At 41.5% G+C, this 26,724-nt stretch overlaps 1 protein-coding gene across 1 annotated transcript in view; it reads right to left on the bottom strand.

Annotated features, from left to right (window-relative positions):
• The window catches only part of APOLTP (apolipoprotein lipid transfer particle homolog), a 1,141,779-nt gene that overhangs the window by 414,112 nt on the left and 700,943 nt on the right, over nucleotides 1-26,724 (bottom strand). Inside the window, exon 45 of the mRNA XM_086941409.1 lies at nucleotides 3,481-3,597. Coding sequence (XP_086797535.1) covers nucleotides 3,481-3,597 — 117 coding nt within the window. The remainder of the gene's footprint in view (nucleotides 1-3,480; nucleotides 3,598-26,724) is intronic.

The following is a 26,724-nucleotide window of genomic DNA, read 5'->3' as shown; positions in this document are numbered from 1 at the left end:
TACAAGAGACTAAGAAGAAATAAAGAGGATTACTAAGAAAATCTTATTGATGTCTGTCAAGTAAATGCACCTGGTAGTCCTACGGTGTCTTTTTCCACCAGATAGTCTGCATTCCAGGGCCTTTGAACAGGCGTGCAGCAGACTGAAACTGCAGCTGCTGACTTAACATGACTTGCGTTCCTACAGTTAACTGGCTGCGAGTATTTTGAACCTTACTCCTCTAACAGCTGACAGCCTGCAGTGGAATAGATCAACACGGATGCGGGGAAAGTGACAAGTATTTCAGGACAACAAGCGGTGACCAACTGGCAGCATTTAATTAGATTCCCTTTTGTGTGGACTTGCAGTGTGTTTGAAGTTAACATTGTCTTTATACTTTACCCAACACCAGTCCATTCAAGTGCACATGAAATGGAAACCATTATGCATAAATTTATAAAATTACAAAAGATGTAAAAAAAAATACAACTGGGCAGAACAAAAGCCATCACATCCCCCCATGGTTTGTCAGAGTGTGTGGCCAACATAAAAAACCCTCGCATGTTATTGTAATCTGTGAGATTCCATCAAAATACTATTCTGTAGGCTTTAATATTGAACGATAATAATCCACACCTAAATGTTTTTTGACTTTTACATATTATATTCACAATAACTACATTAGACCTAGTGGCTTTATCATAACATTTCATAATAAACAGATCGGGTCTATACCCATTATTATTGGCTTGCCACCATCACCAAATCAGTCCCGTTCCACTGAGTATAAACCTTGCAGCAAGCCAAAAAATGCAATATACATAGGCCTTTTTAGCGGGAGTACGCACATTTTACCCAATCAAACCCTGTAGTCAGAGGAGCCAACATGTGGGTGAAGTCTAAGCCCCTTTCTCAGTAGGACCCTGGAAGCTGTAATTGTTGATTACAAAAGGTCACGTGAAAGTTGCACTGTCAAGCCAGACCAAAAATCTATGTAGTTGAATGACTGACGTCCTTTCATCTGTGCTGTTGCCAGAGGTAAACACCATAAATGATCTAGTTACCTAAGACACTTTAATAGAATTACAGCATCATGTCACAAGTGTACTTCTGAAAGTTCAAGCTCAGGCAGCTGGATAAATAAACAAAATGATCACAGCTGTTTAGAGGGCAAGCACTTTTTTTGCAAAAGCACACCACTTCTGCTTCAAAACATGTACTCCTGGCTCCCAACCCGTGGATGGGGCCAAAGTCCCTCTCCTTCCCACACTATTCTCTGGCTACAGCTAACCTGTCAAGCCAGACCATAAGAAAGAAAGAAAATGTAGAGATCTGACATTCGTCTCCTTGTGAGCAGAGTTATCAAATGGAACGCTAAACGAACTAAAATGAATTTGTTTTCAGAATGTAGTCCCTTCAAAAAGAGGCAAGAAATTAGGGTAGCAAATGACAATTACTTCAGTTGCCAATAGCTCGCTCATCACTGTCACTCTTTCTATTCCATCCTACACCCCAATGGCTTTCTTTTTTGTTTTGCCCCGTATCCTTCTCTTTCATACACTTGTTACCCACATTTCACCCCCTCTCGCTGTGAAACATCTTTCAAACTGCAGCACTCAGAAGCAGCCACTCGGCAGAAATGAGTGTTTCATGAATAAATGAAAAGCAGCTTCATCCCATGAGAATCCATTACACACAACGTTGCTGGAGCTGACCTGATACAACACCATGTCACACTGCCCCAGAATCCCTAGGCCACGTGCATTTGCAGATAAAGAAAAGGGCATGTGGCACTAGGAATTCCTGGGGAAATTGTTGACTCATTAAATCTAGGGGTTCAAGTCAATGAGTTGGATTTTAATGCTGCCCACATCACAGTCAAACTAGAACCAATCCCAAAATATCAATCCCCCCCCCCCCAGTATAAGTGCAAAACATTGGCATTTCCCCTAGTCTCTTCCAGCTCACAACTGCTGTCTAGTACGGTAAAGGTTAGATCTGTTCATTTAGTGAACAATGAAGTTGGGGAATTGTGTATTGGATCATACTGTTTCAATGATATTTGACTATGTTTCAGCCCTGTAATACCAGAGGGCTGCCTGATATTCTAACTACAGCAGTGACATTCTACAATGAGGCTAGTGAATAATGGCAAATAATAGCTGCTGCATGTCAGGTGAACGGACAAGACCAAATAGAGTTCGAAGCATTCCAAACACTGTTCTGTGGAGATGCAGATGGACAAAAACATCATTTGCAGATGTATGTGGCAAGACTTTGCAGTGGAATATAAATTAAGGCTAAAAAGAGACTTTTGCCTGACGGAACTGTTGAGATATATAAGAGTTGATGCAGACAGTCTTTGAAAGAGTAACATATGTTGAGTATTGACATGATTTAAGGTAAAGACGTAGCGTAGAGGGAGCAGAAATAGCTGTGGATCAAACCAGGGAATCTGAGGTGGGCATGTAGCATGTCTGCATAGCTCTAAGTGCTGTACCCTTGCACTCAGGGATGTGGAAGGGCTCCCACAATGAATTGAGGATGATTAGAGTCAGTATTTAATAAGCAATAAGAAGGTGGATACAAGTGAAGGGACTTTGAGCTGGATGTGCAACCATTTTCTTTCACAAACACTCAGATTAGATATTTTAGCGATTCAGTAAAATGTAACGGAACCGCTAAATGGGTTTGGGAAATCATAAAGAATTGTTACATAGAGGGTGGTGTTTAGGACATCCCTTGCCAATAGCAATTTTTAATGGAATGTATTAATGTTTTTCAACCAAAATCTGGTCGCCAAGCATTAATATTTCGACTGCACCTCAGAAGAGGTGGTAACCCATTCGCAAACTGGAAAGGGTCCGCAAGACAACCCTTCCCTTTGAGAATGACTCAAAAGTATTTTTAGGACTAGGCAGAGGTTCCTGGGACCACTGCCTACTCTTTAAAACGTTTTACAAACTTTTCTTATTTCTAAACATTCTATTTTCCTTTAAGGAACACAGGCTGCATTTTAAACCAAAATGCTTTATTTAAAGGCAGTCACATGGTGGTCTGATCACCCCAGCAGACAAGCATTCCTGGGATGGCAGCGAAACGTAGTGAGTCACATTTTTTAACCTTCCTCATTAATATTCATGCGGTAGGTCGAATTGCAACCTTCTGGTACATAACTTGTTTCTCAAAATATAATAGGATTTGCAAAAGTCGGTGCACAAATTGCAGCCAGTTTTAGTCATTTTTAGCTTAGTACATATATCTGGCTTCTATGCCTCCATAGTCATGCATAATTATGCACCACACAGTCAATTTTCTTGTCGCAGCAAAAGCCAACAAACTGCTATCTCAAGAAGTAATAATGAAGAGTCTTGTCTACTTGCACTAGGTAAAGAGGCACCCAGGGCTTCTTTTAGTTTGTCATTTGGGCATGTTTATATATACTATTTCATGGTTAGTTCTAAAACAAAAAAAAAAGAACAGTTAAAAGAGATGCAGTACCTGTATATCAATTCTGTCTTCAATTAGTAAAGCCTTGAGTGCTTCCAGATTGTGTGTGAGTTGGTAATTAAGCAAGACATGATCCGCCTTCTGAATGAAGCTCAATTCTTCAGTGATCTATTAGAATGGAACGAACAGGAGAAAAAAGAGGCTTTAGTTTAAAAGAACGATTGCAGTCTTCGATGTTCAGGTGTAATGTGAACAGGAAATAAATAAAAGTGTGTGAGTTGAAGAATGTTTTGCTCTTTTAAAATCATTTAGTTTATTATTTCATATTTCTATGGCAGGAACAATGTAAACGCCTCTCATACATACAGTCATGTCCATATTCTGTTTGACACTTTTGTGATTCAAGTCAATTCAATCTCTTTGCAACTGTGACTTGTTTGTGGACTGGAAACATCAGAAGTTAGATACATTGTTTATTTGAATTAGGGGCACATTTGCCATGCCACACCTTACGTCCAGGGTACCTTGTTCCCTTAGTTTCCTCTTATCATCCCTTCATTGTATTACCAACCATATTCCTTCAAAGTACATGTTTAATTATAGGATATGCAAACAGGCCAAACGTGTTAGGCTCACTTTGGTAAATCCCTATCTAGATCTGTAACTACAATCTTTACATCGTTGGCATGGAAAAGTCAAGCAATTGTAAAGGGTTATCTCAAATCAAGAAAACATGCTGGGAAAACTAGAGCAAAACGAATGGATCCACATCAGCCTTAATTCAGGAAGACTACTGGCTATAAAAAAAGAGCTGTTGGCCAACAAATCCCATGAAGCACATTATAGAATGAATATATGGTGGAAATTCTTTCACTAGCGGGACCATACCTAGTTATAAGTACTTCTGCGATTTTACGCTCCTAGTTTCCAAGAATCAGACTTGGGCCAAGATTTACAAAGGTTTGCGTCAGGTTTGCGTTAACTGTTCAACGCAGTCCCAACGCAAAATCTTTTTTGGGATTTACAAACCAATGCTAATTGTAATAGTTGTAAGAGTTACTCTTCCTCAAGGGAGCATTCATGGGTGCTGCTTGGGTGTTCCTGTGCTACCACCCATGCTTTTTGATGCAAAACCCCATCTACTCACAATAGAAGACAGGGTTTTTCAACAAAAATTAACACCATTTGAAAGCAGACTTTACAAAGATAAATCTTTTAATTTCTTCTTTCTCTTTCGACTTTGCATGGTTACTACACTGTACATATCCATACAAATAATATAAAGAGAGAGACCAAACCGTTGAGTCGGGTAAGCTCCGGAACCACAGCGTCAACCGGAGCACCGCATACAGCATTGGAAAGGTGAGGCAAAGCAGATGGACATAGGCTATACACGTACGCAACATTTACTTTGGAAGGGACAAAGCACATTGTGGGACAAAGTAGTACGTTGGAAGTAGCACCAGCTCTGAGGTGGGCGTGTGCATTCAGCATTGTGGTGGGCGTGCGCGTTTAGCATTGTAAAGCGTGAGACGCCTGCTGCATTGCAAAGCGGGAGAATAGCGATCTATCACGTACAAATGTGTGGCGTCTGAGTACGCCGCCTGCAGGATTATAAAGCATGAGAATAGCGTTCTATCACATGGAAATGTGTGGCGTCTGAGTACGCCATCGGATGACGTTGACGCGGTGTGTGGCGTCTCAGTGAACCACGCCGTGTTTTTGAAGTGTGTGAACGTACGAAGGCACCCGGGCACATTGTGTAGGCCAGGACGGATGTGGCGCTTTTGCACACTGTCTAATTGGGAGCGGGCACACACGCTCACCTTCTGCGCCAAGGACAGAGAACCTCAGAGCACACGCTCACCTTCTGCGCCAAGGACTGAGAACTTCAGAGCGGGCACACACACTGAACGTCGGCGCCTTAATCAGCAGATGCAGAGGCACATGAGCATCGCTGGGGCGCTATTTCACGTGTAACGGAGAAATTTGGGACACACACCTTAATCAGCGGATGCAGAGGCACATGAGCATCGCTGGGGCGCAATTTCACATTTAACAGAGAAATTTGGGACACGCATAGCATCGCAGTGCCGCTTTTGGACACTGTGAGGCCAAGGGACTTGACAGCAGCCACACACGCTGAACGTTGGTGCCGTCATCAGCGGATGCAGAGGCACATATTGCTGGGGTGCTTTCGGGCAGTGGCTGGACAAACACAGACACATGTTCTGCTGCAAGGTACACCTGATTCTCATGAAACAAGAAATGTGGTATACCATGAGGTTTTGAAATAAAATATTCTTACCTATTCGAACCATTGCAGACCTTCTTTTTCATACCCGGACAACGTTGGGACGGGCCGCTAGTCAACACATAAAGGTGCTGGGAAGTATCCCAGTGCCTAGAGGGTTAATCTCAACTGGAGTATATCCTCCCTAAGTAGTACACTAATCACAAAAAATACTCCAATTGACCACCTAGTGGTCATTGGTGCTTGTTAACTAACTATGCCAGAGGAAGGGGACAGAAGAGGAATGGGGGAGAGATCTCTCTAGTGAAAGGTTTTACCTAACCCAACCATGAATGTGGGGAAATTTTTTTTTTTGTTTTAATTACCCTCACACACCCTAGTGGTGTCATGCTACATCATCGGGTCACCCTGACCCCTAGAAGTCGGGGTGGGCTCAACCACAGTGTTGTGCATGAGCCGAGGACCGGAACCTGAATAAGTTGAAATGCTGGGTGACTTTTCAAATTGAAGACCACCCACATTATCCTTCCGGTCCTGTGTGAAACAGTCAACTTCCCCAAATTGGATGGAGTCTGGCAGATGACACACACTACATATTGCACAATACGAGGAGCAGTCCCCCCCCCCATCCCTCTTCTGTCCCCTTCCTCAGGCATAGTTAGTTAACAAACACCACTGACCACTAGGTGGTCAATTGGAGTATTTTTTTGATTAGTGTACTACAATGTACAAGTACACTTAAAAAAGTATGAAAAGTTGTAAAGTCAGGCTAAGCATACCATTTTGCCTGGGAGGGTACCTTTTCAGTACAACATCCATGTTAGAGTCACACAGACACCTCTGCACTATGGCACTCAGGTGTGTGCGTCTGAGACGCTTGTTGCATAATTCTGTGCCGTCACTAGGGAGAGGGGAGTAGAGTGCCAAATCTCTACAGATATGACGCTGTCCTCTCTCCCTCTCATTTAACGCAACACAGTAACGTTTGGTGGTGTGCTGCGTTGCATGAGAGCTTTATAAATCTGGGCCTTTGGCTCCTAATGATATGTCATACCAAAATGATACCCCAAAGAGAGTATCAGTGGATCATGTGACAACAACATAGGAGAACTGAAAACTCCGTATACCTTATGCTATTTTGCACAAATGTGATCTATAAAAATACCTTCTGCCTTTGTTGAAGAAATAGTAGGTTGAACTTTGTAAAGATGCATTGGCTCTAGTTCACTATCAGGCGAGACCTCAGTTTTTTTTACTAGTATCAGAATGGAAGTAGTTCACATGGTTGGCAATGAGACAGGGGTTCCATCAGCGGCTGAAGAATGTTTAACTTTAAAAAAAACATTTTAGCAAGAATGAATGTGTCCAGCATCGTTTTAATAATGCACGATTTTAATGTTTGTGTTGTATATTGAATTTCTTTTCAGTTGAGACAGTGAAATATCTCTCACTTTAACAATTTGCTTGGGAAGGTGTTGTTAGAATACCTTAATCCTACATAATTAACCTAATTTATAACTTCGAGAGTAGTCCATGTGTTTCAAAAGGTACATTTTATGATGCACCTATACCTCAGTAACATGACCTTGGGTTTTGCAATATTTTGGACTGAATCACTGGAAAAATTATTATTTTTAAAAACCTGTACCAGTGATGAAAAACGATTGCTATGTCAACAAAAGGATTGACATTTTATGTGTTTCCACATTTAGAACATTCAAGGTCACTTCCCTAGCAAATAGCAAGCCTCACTGCCCTGTTGCATTTCTTGAGGTCTGGTGCAGAGCAGACCTACTAGAGAAGCAAAGGCTAATGGCTACCTGATAGCTATCACATTATTTAGGTCAGTGCCCGATTAACACAATAATCTGGAGCTCAGTTTTATTACTGGATATACAGTCCTAAAAGCATGAATTAATCGATGGTCTCTATTTGCCAATGCACAAACCAGGCCCAAAACTAGAATGAGCAGTACAAAAGGTCAATCATAAAACTCGGTGCTAAATTAGAGCGAACATTCAGTTCACCCACTACACCATGTTCAAAACCTAAATCTGTCCGAAGAATCACAAGCTTTCCATTGATCAATCAGCACTAAAAGCAGCCACTGACTGTTGAGTTTAGTCCATTTATTAATTTTTAGGCAATAAATAATATTCACTTGTAACAATTCCAGGCAGGTTGATCAATTGAAAATCGGTAAGGCATCTTTTATTCCGGACACAATTCTCCAGATGGGGCAGTTATAGTCATAGAGACGGAACACAAACTCAAGGAGAGCTATTGTTTTAAAGACTGCTGGATTATCGATATCTTAAATGATGGATTTCGTCTCTACATGTGCATATTCCTATGGGTTTGGGAAGCTTTACAAAATAAACTCCTTGGCGTGCTTGTTGGAACTTTGCCCTTTCTGAAGGGTCAACCCATATTTGTTTTGACTTTTTTCCTGAGGCCTATTTTTTTATGGCTGTAGGACTGTGCATTTACCCCTACTAACTAATGCTAAATGCTAAAGTTCTTCTGCTGCTCCCTTCCACATGGTAAACTGGGTATACTGATTGGAATATTTAATTTATGTTTAAAGATCTATTATATATGTTTCCCAGTGCCTGTAAGTTAATTGTCACCAGTGTGCTGCAGCAATCATTGTGACACCCACTGCATTGGCAATGTAAAAGTGACTGCAGATCTGCCACCAGCAGCCTGGCTGTGCAGGTTTAAACTGCAAATTTGACCAGTCAAATTAACTCCCTAAATTGGCCTTACTGCCCAATAAGACAGGGTACATGGTATTCAAGGGTAGGACATCTAAACGTGTAATGTTAAACATTACTTTACAGTGAAACTGCCCAAAAGGGTGATTTCACTGTAGAAGTGTTAGCTGTTCCATACAAAAGAATAGGGATACAATATTCAAATTAATACTGCTATCTCAGTTAAAGGCCTTATGACAGGTCTGGCAGTCCATGGACCACCAGACTCGTGGTGGCGGCCCAGCCACCACCTCACCAGCAGTCCGACCGTGGTATTATAAATTTGACGGTCAGATGTCCATTTGACTGCGGCAACAGCGAGGGAAACGTATTTCCTGGTGGTGGCACGGTGGTCAGGGGATCAGAATATGCTGGCGGTTAAGCTGCAGCATCACCATGTATATTTTGTGTTTCCCGACCGCAGTCAGCACCGCTATGTAAAAGCTGTTGGAGGAAAATCAAGGGGGCCCTACAGGGCCCCCCTTGCCCCATATAGGTTGGTGCACCCAGGGGTGCACTTGTTAAGCCCCCCTGTGTATGAGCACAGGCCCTCAGTTCAGCACGCCTTGGACTTTACAGTCCAAGCTGTTCTGGTACGCGCCCCATTGCTGCTTTAAATCTGGCGGATCTACTGTACTTGCAAAGAAGGTGCATGGAAGGTCCCTTTCCCATTGGGCCCTTTCCTTGCGAAGCACCTCCCATTGCTGCCTGATGCTGCCAGACCCTTTATGTTAGCTTGTGCAATGTCTAGCCACCATCTTCTGTCATCGACTGCATGCCACGTCACAGCAATCTTCTTTTTTGCCTTCCTTTGCCTTGTCCACTGTCACTTTTTAATCGAGTGTTCTCTACATCGAGCACTTGCAACCATCGCGACTGCTGCTTTGGGACCAGTCACTGAATGACAATTTTGTCTGTGCATATTCCTTCGGCGTGCTAATGCGTACAGCTGTCTTTTGTGTATTTTGGACTGTAGGGCGATGCTGGAGGTGCCTTTTTACTGTTTATTTGTTTCTTCGACGCTGATGCGCACAACTGTGTGGATCACTACAAAGAAGAGGTAATCTGACACAAGTGTTTGTTCCTCACACTGATACACACAGCTTACTATTGTGTGTGGCTTCTACCAGTGGCGTTACAAAACTTGCAAAGCACATGAAGGGGGCCCGCCCTCCCTCTGCAGCGCGGCCCACCATCTACCACTTTGCCCTACCACCCAGAAATCTATCATATTTTGATTTGAAACCTCCAACATTTAAATGAAATGCCTCTATATTGTCTTTCTCTAAGTTCTAATGAGAAAGTGTGAAACACTCTTAACATACAAGCTATGCCATTTGTAACAATACTGTCAAAAGCAGATTATTAAACTGAGGCAGCAATCAGACCAATGCCAAGAGTGATCCTATTGTCTAAGGAACTGCCTATGGCTGAAGAACAAAGAACAAATATGAAGGGTCTGAAATAGAATTGACAATACCTTGAAACTTTGAAAGACCAACCCAAACCTGCAATTCCATAAAAACTCGACTGACAATATACATGAGAAGTACACAAGCTATAACTCAGTATCCTGCGAAAGTCAAGAGAAATAGACTGGTGAATTATCTGCATGCCACACACTAGCGACTGTCAAGGGTTGTGCATGATAATAACGTGAACTGAGGAAGAAATTTCAATCATAATGTCTTATTAGTAAGCACTGCAAAACAGGCAGGCAAACAAGGCTGAGGAAGAAAACTGTTTGGATGCTTCAGAACATTGATGCAGATGTTTGTCTGTTTTAATTGATCATTTCTGTAGTGTAAACAATGCTAAATACAAGATTTAAGGTACACGTATTACAGACAAGTGCAAGCAACAACATAAATAACACTGCATGTAGAATGAAAACAAACCATATCATCAAGTACCTAATGACAATCTATACAAACTGTAGTTGGTAAAGAAAAATAAAAAGTGCAAATACTTTCAAAGTGCAAAATAAAGCAATCACCAGTCCAGCAGTATACAAAAATCAAGCAAGTTTTGTAAAACAATCCAACTTTCTTCCTGCATCAAGGTGAAAATACTTTCAAAGTGCATGGTAAAAACAAGTCCAGCAGCTTCCCTCACAAGGCCTGACCTGAACCACCAGACTGGGCCTTACTTCATAACAAACAGAGGCCTCAGACCTCAGTGTGTCAACACTGTCTGTATTTACAATTTACTAAGAGTATAGACACACCTGGTAAATTACAGATTCACCATTGCCTCCAAATGGCTCTATCGTCACGTGTGACACCACAAGCCAGGCCTGCCTAGATTTTAAGCCAACAGCGCCTTGCATTCTGGGAGCTGTGCTATGACCATCTAAGTAAGGGGTTAAACATTCCAGCATGCAAAGTGTTGTTGGATAAAAGCTATGAATGGACACGACATGGTGCCAATGCCACTTGCCAGCTATGTTTTATACAAGAACAAGGGGATGTTTAATTTCCTCAACACAAGCTGCAGAAGTGTGGCATCAAATAGCAAACACGTTGTGAGGAGATCCCAGAAACGTGCTGTGTTTAGCCCCCGTGTATGGACCTGAGGTGTCATTCTCTAAGAGACCCAGTGGTAAAAGCCCACAGTTGTCTCTAATGCATGTTAGTGCCAGGCAGTGGTCGAAGTGGGAGAAAAAAGTAGGGGAACTGTGGGAGGAGAATCAGAGGGCAGGAATAACCAATGTATTTGGTCAGTGGGCGGAGTGAGAGGTGTGGCAGGAGGAACAAAATATCCCAATTGTTAGTATTCGTTTCCCATTACACTAACCGGTTACAGCTTTTTACATTATTTAATTTAACCAATAGATACACATGTTTATTTAAGGTTAAATATGTGTTATTGACATTAAAATACATTCACAAAGTGGGATAGGTTTCCAATCACAGAATGTTCCAAACATCCTTAAAATAGGAATCGCAAGCCATTTGTCTCCCAACCATAGAGTTTCTGTCATCAGCACTTCTCCTTCCTTTTTCCACAGGAGCAGTTCAAACATGAATGGCAAACTATCCTAGTTTGCAAATGTTTTCCACATAACTATGGCTTTGCCATATTTGCCACATAATACATCGTCTGCTGCATAAGCTGACGATTTTAACTAATACATTGTTTATAGCTCACACACATCAAAAGTTATTAAAAAATGTGACTTGTGCTGTTGTGAAGTGGAAGGCCCCTTGCAAAGGTTGACTGGTCACCTTTCTCATTGCTGCAGTTGTATGTTCCACTAGTACTAATAAGGAAAAATCTTTGCAGAGACTGTTAGCAAGTGTAAACATTTCAAAATATTAAAGTATTAGAAAATTTACAGCACCACTAATACCAGTGTAGGGTGTCAGAGCACTTTAAATCACACATATTACACAGAGACAATCATTCATATGTGTGTAAATCACTGTGTAGGAAATGTTACATAAGACAAAGGACTACAAGGTGTAGGAGTCACATGACAACCATACTAGTAGGCAGCATCGTTTAATAGTGATTGGTCTGCAGAAATTCAAACTCAGAATTAAAAATGCGAAGTCGGAGTGCGACAATGCCAAATTTGGCATAACACCACACTCCATCATTTTCTTATAAATATCCCCCAAAGTGTTTACATTCCTCCAAATTTATACAGGAGACTACCACATAAAAAACAAAAATCAAGCCCTTACATAGACTTGCCAGGCCTGTGGAGCATAATTTTCCAAGCCTTTCAGATCATGGTAAGGAAATTCCCGGATGTTGTTGGTGTAGACCACCTGTGCACCTCTATATTCAGGACTTGCCTGTCCAGTGGCCTGTTCAGTAGAAATCTCTCTCTAGGTTTGAACCATTAATTCCGGTCATATCATGGCAGGATCAGCTATGGAAGGGTGAAATTAGCACCAGTTCTCTTTGATGCATGTCCAAGATGCCATTGGGGAGGTGTCGCTCTAGAGGAATTAACAGGTGATGTGTGCCGACAAGGGATTTCAATTCACTAATTATTTCTAACTGTAGATCAACAAAAAATTCAATTATAATTGATCTTAAATCTCCATTTAATTTTGAAGCTGTTAAACAATCATGCTTCTGAAGATATTTAATAAACAGGAATGATAAAAGGACACAGGAATATTGTATATTCAAAAATGATATATTTTCTTATTATGAATCATTTAAAAGAAGGGTACATGAATAATGAAAGATCAATCTCATATAGACATTTAAACAAGGCAGTTCATTGTAGACACCTATATTTCAAATGTCAAAAAAACAACCAATCCAAAAAATATATATATTAAGTGCTGTGTTGCAAAAGTCAATCTACCAATACACTTAAAATATCTCTTCAGACCATCTTCAGGACTATGAGATAGTGTAACAAAAGACCCTTGTGCTGAATAATTCTTAGAAACTACACTTCCGTCAAATTCCAAGGCGGGGAGCACGTTGCTCCTTGAACCATCAGCGGAGCAGAAAATCAAATTTCTGATGGTCTCCAGAGGGGACCGTTATTGAGGGTTCTTCAATTAACGCTCCTCACTTTACACTGGTCAAGTTGATAATGTTCAGATACAAATTTCAAGTCAAGTAGATAAGTAGCAGGAACCGGCGGCAATCCTTCGTTCTGCTTGCGCTCTGGAGGAATATCCCTTCGAAGAACCCGGCAATGACCATCATGGTAGGCAGCTGCTTTGGGCTGCTAACCTAAACCTTACGGGTCTTCCATACGATACACAAGCAGATCGAACCAAAGGTTCTTGGATACGAGAGTGTGGGCCAAGAGCAGAAGGAGTTTGTGGGCGACGTTCAGGTTTTAAACACTGTTTTAAAGTGAATGCCACCAGAAACAAAAATTGCAGATGCTTGTGCTGTGCCTTGGAGGGGAGGTGGCATATCACATCTTGGCTCTCTGTTCCAGAATGAGCCTATAACTACAGAGCAAACCACTAGAATGCAGTTTTGACATCATGGCGCACAATATTTTTTTAGTGTAGTGAAGGGTAAATTTTTTTCTGAATCATAACAGAAAAGGAATTTCCTCAGCGTACAGACGTTGCCCCTCAAAGACCTGCATTTCTCCTTTTTATTCATTACAATGTACAGTGCCAACCACCCACGCCAAGGATAATTTGAATTTCATTAAATGTCAAAACCAATATTAATTTTGAGGCCCAGATTTTTTTTTTCCTTTTTCTATATAGGTTAAAAAGCTTTAAAAAAAGTCTCTTGGCAGAAAATTGATGGTAGGAGAAAAAAGCATATTAAAAAATAGGTATACCATCTTTGTCTCCCATGCATCTGCCTCCCACTCCTCCCTGACTTCCCTTAGGAACCGCCATGCTTCTAAGTAAGAAAGCAGGATCAGTTTTTGGTGGCATGAACTCTTCGGTAAGTATACAGCATGTATAATACAGGAATGAGAGTTTCCCTCTAGGACAGAAAACTGAGGTTGGCATGGTGCCGCCTGTCTGTGGCTGAAGATGTCTGTATTGTACCACACAGAAGCAGAACACGGCTACTTCTTGCCGGGAAGCACAGTCTCAATTGAATACCAAAATACCACTGAGCGGCAAGGACAAACTGATGCCTGCCTCTGCCAAGTAGTAAGTACACAGTTTAAAAAAAAAGACATTAATGGAAGACTCGAGCGCTAAAATATTAAAATAAAAAAACTTGTTTCCTCGTTTATCACGGGCGTTCATATTTCAATACTACAGACAAAGTCTTCTTTTTTTACGAAGACCTACCCTGACCTCCAAATATCTTACTTTTTTTTCCTCACCGCGTTAATGTTGGTGCACATCTAGTTCGAGTTTTCCCTTCTTGTGAGTCATTTTGCAGGCACAACACGCAGCAGAAAATCTCTGCAAATATTTTTAACATTTTAAATCAAATAGTAATGGAGTGAATTACCTTTTCTAAACGAGCCGGCAACAAAAGTGAAAGCAACTGCGAGCAGGCAAACAGCATGCACGCAGAGCCGTAATAAATCAAGCACGCAGTGGGAGACGCCATGCGTGTGCACATCGCCTGTCGGACGCATACATGGTTTGTTTCCCTTCGGAAACTAAAGCGACGACAATAGAGTTTCGCCAAGGCGAAGCAGCGCATGTGCTGCATTCGCTAGGCGAGACCTAAAAACCTAATACCATGGTTGTGGGTTCTCTTTAATAATCAGAATTGATTTCTACCCAAATTAACCCTTTTTTGCAACATTAGGATAATCGAAGACTGGGGGAAAAAAACATAACGCTTTAATGTATACCTTGGAGTTTGCATGCAGCTCTTACATGACAGTTAATAGCTCACTGTTCTATGTTAGGATTATAACTTATTAACTGCAAGTAACAATAGTGTCTCTCTGACAAAAGCAGTAACCCACTGATCTATTTACATTATTTGCACTTTGTGATCTGCATGGCACATGTTCTTAGCAGTATGCACATTACACCTCTGCCATTCCTTTTCATGAGTCAAACCTTCCACTAGACAAAACACCGTCTCTCTCTACTAAGTACATTAATCGCTGGAGTTATCAAGACATTTATTGTTGCCCAAAAATTTTGGAGGCCAGGAAGGAGGCAGCAAGTGCTTTAAAAACCATATTATACTTATAAACACGACACCCCCACCTGAAGTTAGTGCCTGGTGCGGTCACACTGCTCTAGAGCCATCCTGCTCAAGGGTCCTATGACCTCAGTGACAGAGTCACTGCCACTCTATGGTGTGCTGCTTCATAGGTCTGTCCCCAAGACTGGAGGGGAACTTCATGGATAGTAGTGGACAGGCCTTCAAGGTTAATCCACACTTGCCACCTCTAGGGTCCACCTGCTTGTGCTAAGACACCAGGGCTTTTAAGATCTTGCTGCGCCTTCTAAGGTGTAGCACAGGAATGTGCTCCCTCAGAAGAGTGGTCTGGGAGCCTGGTCATTAAGGCTGAACCTGGTTCACCAGTTCCACTTCAGCAGCTCTGACCATAGCGCCACATCCTCTCCCCCACTGAACACCATACTGCCCCACTTAGAGAAACTCGCACTGCACTGACCCGCTATAAACACCTGGATGTGACTCATTTCTAATGACGCACTAGACAAGAGCAATATGCTGCCAAAAAAAATTAACAACATCCTAGCAAAAGAAAACACTCATAGGGAATGCAAGATTAAGTAAAGCATGTGAAATGTAAGCAGGAACAACATGGTTACCTTTTACCTTTTACACTCATTATTCTGAAATTAGTGAGTGCTTTTGCATGAAAAGGTAAGGCCATGACTACAGGGCCCGGAAGGGACCCGTTTCAGTGCCCATTGCTTATATCCTTACAAAACATAGGCAGTATGGTTTAAAAAGACCACATTTTTAAACACACAGTCGCTGTACGCATTTTGTTTTCCAATTCACCCATCAAGCAGGTATTTCAGTACCTCCAGGCAAGGTGCACTTTCCCACACAGGGAAAACAATGTTGTTCAAAGAGAGAGGAGAAAACAAAAGTATCACTTCACTGGCAAACACTGCAAAGTGGCGCTTATGTGTTTAGGTGTAAATAAATCAATCTGGCCACCTTGCAACCAATCTGTCTTGATTTAATTAGTTATTTATTTTTTACATTTGGAATGTTTTATTTCTCTCCACCCCAATGCTGCACTTGTATCAGCAAAAGACAATGTTTCCAGCAAAAATGTTTTTCTTTTTTGGATCCATTTCACAGGGGAGCAATAAACGAACGGAGGAAAGAGAGGGAAATACCCGTTTCTTGAAGTAACGGTTTTCACTGAGGAGCAAGACAGAAAGAGAGGGAAGACTCAGAGGCTTAGAGGACGTCACCGTGGCGTGTGCGCACAGTTTAATTTATGGGGACTTGGGGAGGCTGTGCGCGCAGGAGCACCATTTTATTTGCGAAGACTGAAGAGGCTTGCTTGAAGGCGCAGCCATCTCCCTCCGCTGAGAGTGAGGAGGCCTCTGGAGTATGGGGCCCCCCGCACCACGGGGGCTGCGGGGGCCTGTGTAATGCCCCTGGCTTCTACGATGATGACCACAGCTGACTCTGTTTATTACTGTTTAGTACATTATATCAGGATACCTGTATGTTTCACTGATACGCACAGCTCATTTTCACACACAGTTCTGCTACATTCGCTGATGCACACAGCTGTACTGACTTTAGGAGTATGTTTATCAAGTTTCTTCAGCATGCTTATATTGTGGTATTTTCTCTTATTACTTGTTCTCAGTTTACATAGCATTTACCCTCTGCAAAATATTACTGCACTTCTGTTTTTCTTAAGATCTCCAGGTGATCCCCCTCTTACCTGGCAAAAATGGAAATAGGTATTTGCGCAATTATGCTCGTGTTTGTGGTACCTCTTTAAGCGCTGACCGGAGAACCTCTCTCCTCATGCATTTTGTAGGGTCAGAGGGTCAAGAAGTGTTTGAACATCTTCTTGAGCTCTCAAATAGTGACTCTGCAACTCTCAATGAGTATGAAATTTGCATTAAAAAACTGGACCTACACTACCTCCGTAAAGTAAGTACTGTTTTTGAGCTGTATCATTTTGGAAGAAGGAAGCAAAGGAAAGAAGAGTCGGTTCAGCAATACATAACAGTTTTGCACAAATTGGCCTCTACCTGTAACTTTGGTTCCATCTTGGAAGAGCGCTTGAGGGATCAATTTATGTTAGGATGTGTACAAGACAAAACAAGGAATGCTTTATGGCAAATAGACACTCCCACTCTTCAAGAAGTCATAACCATTGCGAAGAGTCATGAGCATTTCAAGGAATGTGTTGTCATTATAAAGAAGGACTCTTCAAGTGAGAAGAAAGAAAATCCTGAGGTTAAAGTTGTGGTTGATAAGAGTGTAAAACTCAAAACTAGTTCATCTCAAAAACTGCCCTCTCACAAGAGCTTTCAAGGGAAATGTTTCAGGCGCAGTGACTCCGGTCACATGGCAAATTTTAAGGACTGTCCAGGCTGGAAAGTCATATACAAAACTTGCGGGAAAAAAAGTCACATCTCCTAGAGCTGTAGGTCAGGCAAGGATCACAAGAAGGTCAGAGAGGTTGATCTTTTCGAGGTGGATGTAGAAGAGGTTAGCATGTGTCAAGTTGCAGAAAATACTTCCAATTGGCCTCAAGAACTGGTATTGGTTAATGACGCCCCTGTCAAAATGCTATTTGACTCTGGTGCCAAGATTACACTTGTCCCTAAAGTTTTTTATGAGTGCACTTTGTTAGGTAAAGTCACTCTTTTAAAACCTGACATCAGAGCAAAAGGGTATGGTGGGGTGAATATAGAATTACTAGGTTACTTTTGGGGCACAAATGATTTCAAAGGGAAAGTTATTCCTAGGAAAATCTATGTCTCAATGAAAGGTGACTCACTCATAACTTGGTTTCACCAAAGGGATCTGGATGTCTTTCTTGACCCCAATGAGAATCCTCCTTTGTGTCTAAAATAATTGCTACCTGTGAGGGTAGTCAATGATCCCACTCACAATTTGATCAAGGATTTCCCTGCAGTTTTTCTCAGTGACCTAGGTTGTTTTAAAAACTATGTACAGCGTATAAAGATTAAGCAAAATGTGGTTCCAAAAGTTTCCAAGGTTAGGAATGTACCCTAGTTGGTAAGAGAGAGCATGAAACCTGAGCTGGATAAGCTCCTGACTAAGGGTATCATTCAGGAAGTTGAGGTAACAGAGCGGGTCTCTCCAGTGGTGATGACCTGTAAGGCCAACGGTAAGGCCCAGCTCTTTGTGGACTTCATAGAGCTTAACAGAGAAGTTATTGTTGACTGCTACCCGTTACCAAACATAACTGAGATGTTGTGCTCTCTTGAAGGGGTAAAGCATTTTTCTTCCTTGGACCTAACCTCCGCTTATCACCAGGTCTAGCTTCATTCTTCCTCTGACGACCTCACAAACTTTGTAACACTAATATAGAACTTTAAATCTCTGTAAATGCCCTTTGGGCTCATTTCTGTTGCCTCCGGTTTTCAGAGGGGGTGGAGAGCATTCTTGGAGGTCTTCAGGGTGTCAAGGCGTACCAAGATTATGTACTCCTTTTTGGTGTTCATCTAATCAACATGATATTAGGCTGAGGTCTGTATTGAAGAAGTTGCAAGATGCTGGCCTCACTCTTAGGGCTGACAAATGTAAATTCAATGTCAAGGAAATAGAGCACCTTGGTCATTTTGTTTCAGCTGCAGGTATTAAACCAAAGGCTACGCTTGTGAATTCCATTCTCAATCTGCGGTCACCGTCAAGTAAGGATGAATTGGTGAAATTCCTAGGTATGGCTGAATTTGTTCCTAATTTTGCAAGGAAGACTTTATGTTTAAGATCTTTGTTAAAGAAAGGGAGTGATGCACCCTCTCTGAGTAGTTTTGACCCTGCGAAGATGTCAAATTTCTCCCATAACACTCAACAGAGATTACAAAAGAATTTGAGAAATCTTCAGTCATCCTGGAGATCTTCACTCAGCTGTTCAAGTAAGCTATTGTGAGCAGGACTACCGTACTCCTAATAGCAGAACAAAGAACCTGTTTTCTTCTCAATCCACTGGCATGGATTGCGCTCCAATGACTGGGACGCCGTAGTGGAAGGTCGTGTCCTGACATCCTCCTGATCGAAAATGTGGTGAACTACGTGCTCGTTGTGCCGCTCTGACTACAGATCTACTGCTACTGTGGTGCATATGCTAAACTAATCTGCCGTGGAATTTGTCCCTCTGTGGGAAGAGAATGTGCAGCTGATTTGGTGATCGGTAACATAGGTGGAGAGCTGACGAGAGACAAAGTCAGCATTAATAAATCAAACAGGAAGTGCAACTTACTGATAAAAGGTGATGTCGAGAGAGTTCACTGGCTTGCTCTTTCTGATAAGTGACTTTCCTCAAGAGAAAAAGGGGGCATTGCATAAATACTTGCATAAACATTTTATATTTTCGATAGCTCGCCCGCCTTTATTTGGAAATCATTACTGGAAAACTGCTCTAAAATCTATGGCTCCAAAGCTTGCACTACACTCGAAGAAAACTCGAGTGCGAGACGACTGGGACAATGATTATGAGGTAGAAGAGGATATGGATAACCTTGGTGCTCCAGCGTCAAATCTACGAGGGAAAGTGCGCTCTAAAGCACAACAAAGACGCGAGGCTGCAAAGGAAATAAAACTGAAAAAAATACGGGAAAAAGAGGAAGGAGAGAAAAGAAGAAGTCGACTGCTCCGCCATCTGCTACAGCGAGGAGAAAGGAGGAGGCAAAACTTACTGCCGGAGACACATCAGGGAAGGAGACTGCACTCCGCCAAATGACTATAGTTGAGACATTTTTGCCTGCAGTGGTATCAGCGCCAACTACCCAAACAACTCCGCAAATGGATCCGCCACGAGGAGCTGAAATCCCCACGCTGGCGAGCCTGTGTAGAATGTTGCAACCTGGGTCAGAGAGGGAGCCGCTCGAGCAGACGGGAGCGGATGGGAGCGATACCGGCACTCTGGAGGCACAGCCACAAACTGAAGTTACAGAATCAGTAGGAATCGAAGGCCTTTCTACAGCGGCAGAAGAGGGCGGTCCTAATTTCTTAAAGGAGAAGGCTATAATTCATCCAGCTCCCGGTATATCTGGAATTAAAGGAACAGGCGCATGTCAAAGTCTGGTGGAGGATAATGTCTTGGAAAAAAGTAACTTTGAGGGTGCAATCAATTTAACGGAAATGGAGTCAAGGATTGAAGAAGGTATTAATCCAGACCTAAATGATAAGATGGGGGTAACACACGTAATTTACCTGATGTACACCCTGCCTCTCCCATTGATGAGGTTTTTTTCACTGGTAATGATGAGGCAGATGATGAGGAAAGCGTGAATGGAAGTCTGGGGTCAATGACAGACACAGAGTCGGAAGCAGAAAGTTCAGGTGATGAAACGGTGAACACTGATATGGAAAGTAAAGAGACTGAATCTGGGACTGACTCCGAAACCACCTCAATCTATATCAATAGTGATACAGAACCTACGGATTCAGCCCAAGAAACAGTTCAAAACAATGCCTCCACAAGATCTAAAACAAATATTGAGGGCAGTATTAGAACTGTGAAAAATGTTAAAGCTAAGAGTAAAAAAAAAAGAAGTCAAGTAAACGGAATAGTAAATCCAGACAAAAGAGATTGTCAAAGGGGTGCAGAGGTAACACGAAAACAGTGGTAAAAAAATTAAACTGGGATAACGTGGCGGAGAACTCTGTAATGCCTACGGATGAGTTTGTAAATGGTGAAATAGGTCTTCTTGATTCTACATCTCGGGGGTCAGATTGAGGTGCATCCAATTTTGAAGTTCTATTTACAACTTTAAAACAAATACAGAGTGAGGCTCGTATTGAGAGCCAAAGGGCAAAGCGGAGGGCTAAACGCGCGAACAGGAAAATGCAATCTTCCCTGCACAAGGTCAGCAAATTGTATGAAGAGATGGCTGGGAGAGTCTCCGAAGTGGAGACTAGAACGGGGAAATTGGAAGATGATATGGTTAAAGTGCAGGATGCCAGGAAAGAACAAGACAAGACAACAGCTGACATGTTATGGAAACTAGAGGAATTTGAAAACAGACAAAGATGCAACAATGTACGTCTGATTGGAATACAGGAAGGGAAAGAGGGGAGTGACGTTCGTGGGTATGTTGTTGAGTTATTAAAGGGTGCCCTTCCAGAGCTGTCTACATGGGATTTGGACCATGAGATACAAAGGGCGCATCGTTTTCCTCTGATCCGGAAGGCAACACAGGGTAAACCTCGCGCAATACTTTTGTATGTTGGGAACTTTCTATTGCGGGAAGAGATAATCAGCAAGGCAAAGCCCCAAGCCAAATGTAAGTACAATGATGTAGAGTTTTTTGCACGCCCCGATTTTTGCCACACCACTGTGGAAAGAAGGTGGAGAATGAGGCAGCTCATTACTCCCTTTAAGAACATAGGCTGTGAGGCATACCTCTTGTTCCCTGCTCGTTTGAAGATTGGATTAAATGGGAACTTCAAAATTTTTTACTCCGAGATACTTGCACAAGAATATCTCAACTACTTGCAGGAAAATAGGGATCAACGAAAAACACGCCACAAGGAGAATGTTGAAAATGACGGTCATACAGTAGCCCTTAGGGATATTCCTTAAAAGAAACAAAGATAAATATAAAATGGAAAAGAGAGACTGTATATATCAGTACTTGGGGATGAAAAGTTACACATGAGGGCCTATCTAAAATAAGAGTTGAAAATGCTTCTCTAAGGTTTATGAAAATTTATTTTTTTCTCATTTCCTTTTTTATGATGGTTTCTGTTTTGTAGATGTGCTGCTTCAACAGTTAATGATTGGTATTAGCAAAATAGTGGTAGAGGTTGAGCACAAAATAAGGGTGGAATATGGCGAATATGGAGGGCATATACTGAGCACAAGAAGTTGAAAGGGAAAGTCAGGGGGGTTGATGGGTTTGGCATCCAGGAGGCAAAAGTCGGCCAGACATAGGTCCTTTGGACCTATTTGCCTGTAGGGGGGGGGGGGAAACTGAGGGTGGGCAGTCTGGGGTGGGGGAGGGCAGGGAAATGGACAGGGCACAAAGGGACAAGAAGCTTAATAGGATCTGATAAATGTAATTTGTATCAATTGTATGACATGGTCGGTGATATTGAAGATATTGAAGATAACATGGAAATTAATAGGGAAGTCTATTCAGTCAGTGTGCTAGACTTAGTAATGTATAAATCTTTCAGAATGTTAAATAAAAGCAAGCAGATAGTGGGGGAAGGGAATGGAAAAAAAAACGAAAAATGTCTATTAGATTAGTGACATGGAATGTATGCGGCCTAAACGATGCTCAGAAAAGACAGAAGATAGGAATTCGGTTACGACAAATGAATGTAGATTTTGTGTTTCTTCAAGAGACACATGTAATGAGTACTCAGGAGCTATGTCTCAATCAGTTGGGGTTTCACTTAATAGTTAGTTCTAAACAAGGAGTAAAACAAAGAGGGGTAGTCATTTTATCGAGGGGTAAAAGTGTAGTAATAAGAAGAAAGTTAGGAGATAATTGGGGGAGATGGGCTATGGCCGAGGTCCTATTAGAAGGAGTGTGGACAACATTGGTTGCGGTGTACGGCTCTACCCAGGATGATCCGGAAATTTTACAGTTTCTGGATTCTGAGTTGGCAGATTGGGCCCCTCGAGTCATCATAGGAGGAGACCTAAATATTAACGGAGCGGAAGGTCTGGGATCGGGCACAATAAGGCAGTATAATGGTAGGAAGAAAAAGGTTTACAAGGCCCTTATTGACCTTCTAGAAAACAACACACTGCGAGATGTATGGGGGTCAATTAGACCAGAGGAATTGGGCTATACATATTATTCTGCACCGCACCAGATATGCGTCAGGCTGGATTACTTCCTGGTATCCAATGATTTAATTAGCATAGTAGAAATTGACAGGCTCCCCCGGATACTTAGCGACCACAACCCCCTAATTCTAACGATAAAGCAGGGTGGGAGAACAACAACAAGGAGGGAGTGGACATTTGAAAGGGGACTGCTTTTAGATGATGACTACATAAAACATATGTCTAAATGGATCAACAAATTTTTTGAACATAATAGAGGAAGCGCAGCGGTTGGCATAGTATGGGATGCCTTTAAGGCAGGAGCACGCGGTGAAACATGTAGCTATAGTGCTTATATGAGGAAAACAGAACGATTGCGATATAGGGAGAGAGAGGAAAAAGTACTGGAGGCAGAAGAACAACTTATCAAATGTGTAATAAGGGGAGAGCCGACTGAACAATTTGTAATAGATCTAATGAAAGTGAAAAGTGAAGCAGAGGAAGAACTTGCAAATAGAGCAGCAAAGCAATATACAGTCAGAAGGGAGAGATGTTATGAGTTTAGTGAGAAAGTAGGTCGGGTACTCGCTATACGTACTAGGCAGATAGCGGCGGTAGGGATGATTAAGGAAATAAAGGATGAAAAGGGACAACGGCAGTCAGACCCAGAAGAAATTCGGGAGGTATTTAGGAAGTTCTACCAGTCTTTATATGATGAGAAAAATCCCAGCAGTATTGAAAGAATAAATGAATATCTCCAGAATATTGAGGTTAAAACTATCCCTCCTGAAGATGCAGATGAATTAGAGACTGTGTTGGATGCTATAGAGATTAGAGAAGCTATGACTGCTCTACCCTTGGGTAAGGCTGCTGGACCTGATCAGCTACCGATTGAGTTTTATAAAACTTTCTGGGGATGCTTAGGTCGTGATTTAACTCAAACATTTCAAGCTGCACAAAGTGGGGTGTCCGTTCCCAAATCCTGGAGCGGGGCGGATATAGTGCTAATTTAAAAAAAAGAGAAATCCCCGAGTGAACCAGGGTCGTACCGTCCAATAACACTGATGAATAACAACACCAAAATTTATTCAAAGGCACTGGCTGTAAGATTTGCTAGAATAATAAGTACCCTGGTTAGTGATAATCAACATGGTTTTATTCCCGGTAGAGGGACAACTCACCATATCATAAAAGTGATAACTCTATTTGATGCGGCGGAGGTAGCAGGAGACCCGATGGCAGTAATGCTTTTGGACGCGGAAAAGGCATTCGATCGGGTCTCCTGGTACTATTTGTGGCAGATTTTAGTCAGAGTTGGGATTAGGGGAGGTTATTTGAAAGCAATCCAGACTCTATATAAGGATCCGGTTGCTGCATTAAGGATAAACGGGGGTATCACAGGTCAATTTAAAATTAAGAGAGGAACTCGCCAGGGCTGTCCATGCTCTCCCCTGTTATTCGCCATGTATATGGACCCCTTAATACGTAAGATAGAATCAGCACCAGAGATTACCCCATTTTGTACAGCTCTTGGGCCATGTAAGATATTAGCCTATGCTGATGACGTTGCGGTGATAACACCTTGCCCTACGGAAGCAACTACATTTGTAGAGGCCGAGGCCTTAAGATTTGGTCAAGTCTCAGGGTACTCATTGAACGCGTCAAAAACTCAGATTATTAAAAATTCGCTGACACCCTGATAGCTGATAGAAGAGTAGTTTCGGCAGGGAAGTATTTGGGAATCAACATTATGTCTAATTTAGATAGTTTGGTGGAGAATAATATTGCCCCAGTAATTGATAAAGCAAGAAAAGATCTGGATCGTTATGAGAATCTACACTTGTCATTAGTTGGACGAGTCAATATTATTAAAATGTTGATTTTGCCAAAACTACTATATCTCTTTAGGGCAATACCACTTCTAATTGAAAATAAGTGGTTTAAAACTTGCGAACTCATGATTAATCGGTTTATCTGGGCAAGAGGTTAAACTCGGAGGGCATTGAGGTATATGTCGCTTCCCAGGGAGAAAGGGGGGTGGTCATTACCGGATCTAAAGGTATATTATTGGGCTGTAGCATTGCAAGGAATGGTGGGATTAATTGGAGGGGCTGAGAAGGATGGATGGGATTAGACAGGTTCGCTTGCTATATATGGTTTAGTTTTGGGCACAAATGCTGAAAATATTTTTTTGAGATTTACTGATGGAAGTTACTTTAAAAGAACATGTTTTAAGATAATTATGGCGGCCTATAATATATGGAAAGGATTTTCCAAAAAGGTTGGAATAGGGAAATACAACGCATATACTAGATTTAAAAATAACCCTTCATTACCTAGGGCAGTGTTCTCAGGAATGGTATATCAAGAATGGGAAAGCCGAGGTATAGGTATGATTGGAGACATGTTGGATGATAATGGTATGTTACAATTTATAGATTTGAAAAATAAGTATATGTTAAATACAAATCACTTTTTTAAATATCTTCAAATAAGGAGCTGCATACTAAATAAAAGAGGGGGAGCATTAGGTTTTGGGAGGAGCACCATGATGGATCTTATACAAAAAGGTCATGATTGCACTATAAAGAGATTTTATTCAGAAATGACAAAGTTAAAAAAGGACGATCTCGAGAAATGGATAGTTAAATGGTCTTTAGATTTAGATATAGTTAGAGAAAGAGATGTTTTTCCTGATTCACTTGAGATGGGAAGTAAACTATTGTGCTCATCGTCCCTCCAGGCCCAGCATTACAAGACTCTGTATCATTTGTATTACACGCCATGGAAAATTGCTCAATGGGGGGGCCTTTCGGGCACTACGTGTTTTAGATGTGGCAGTATGGAGGCTAATTTGTTACATATTTTTTCTACCTGTCCACATTTAGATAAGATAAAACATGATATTGGGAATTTTTTCCGGAGTGCCTTAGACATAACAATAGAGTTAGATTCAGCAACCATTTTGCTGGGAGTTTCCCCCAACGGGCAAATAAATTGTAAATACTTTGTGTTTGTAGCAATGGCGATTTTTAGATTACTAGTGGCCTCAACTTGGTTGGATCCAAATCCTCCCACGTATCATCAATGGCTTGGTAAAACCCTATCAATACAAAAATTGGAAACAGCTATTTATTCTAGGAAAGGGAGAAAGGGTAAAAAGCTGGGTATGCAAATTTGGGGCCCCCTGATTCAGTCAAAGTTTGGAACTGAATAAGGTAATGTGAAGAATATATGTATTATTGAAAGCTAACATATACGATTTTGTATGTATATCTCATGATAGGATCTGTATGTAATATGTATATTGTAATATTGTTTCCCTTTTCCTTTGTCTATATGGTTGCCTTATGAATCCTATTGTGCCTTGTCCATGTAAATCTAGGGGGGAGGGGGGGGGGGGAATAAAATGAGGGGAAAAAATTTACCAATAAAAATATTTTAAAAAAAAAATCATTCCACTGGCATGGATTGCGCTCCAATGGCTATCTTCCACTAAGGGGTTACATTTAGTCCCTCGGCTACCAACAGCGATGTTGTCTATGGTCAGGTACCTCGACCAATCCACAATGATATTTGACTAGGCTAGCAACTCTATAAGCAATGTGGATATCTAAGTCCGCAAGAGTGGTCTTATTTTAAATGTAACTATGTTATAATCTAACGATTCTATTATTCTTCATTTTATGTTTGTATATAGGTAAGTTCATGTCAATGTTACTGGAATACGTATACATGTTCTTGACGTTATAGAATCATATTTCTATGGATTTTAAAGTGATTGAAATGTAAAGCGCTCTGACACCCACATTTTTGGGTCATGTTCGTGCTATAGAAAACACCAAATAAATAAATAAAATAAAAATGTAATGACGGATGCCAGTTCGACCGGCCTGGGGGCTGTCTTGTTACAAAAGGTTGCTGGTGAG

This window comes from Lissotriton vulgaris, chromosome 10 (assembly GCF_964263255.1).
Source record: "Lissotriton vulgaris chromosome 10, aLisVul1.2, whole genome shotgun sequence".
In the NCBI taxonomy this organism is placed as follows: Eukaryota; Metazoa; Chordata; class Amphibia; order Caudata; family Salamandridae; genus Lissotriton; species Lissotriton vulgaris.
The sequence above is the reverse complement of the archived record's forward strand: the minus strand, read 5'-3'. Positions and strand labels throughout refer to the sequence as shown.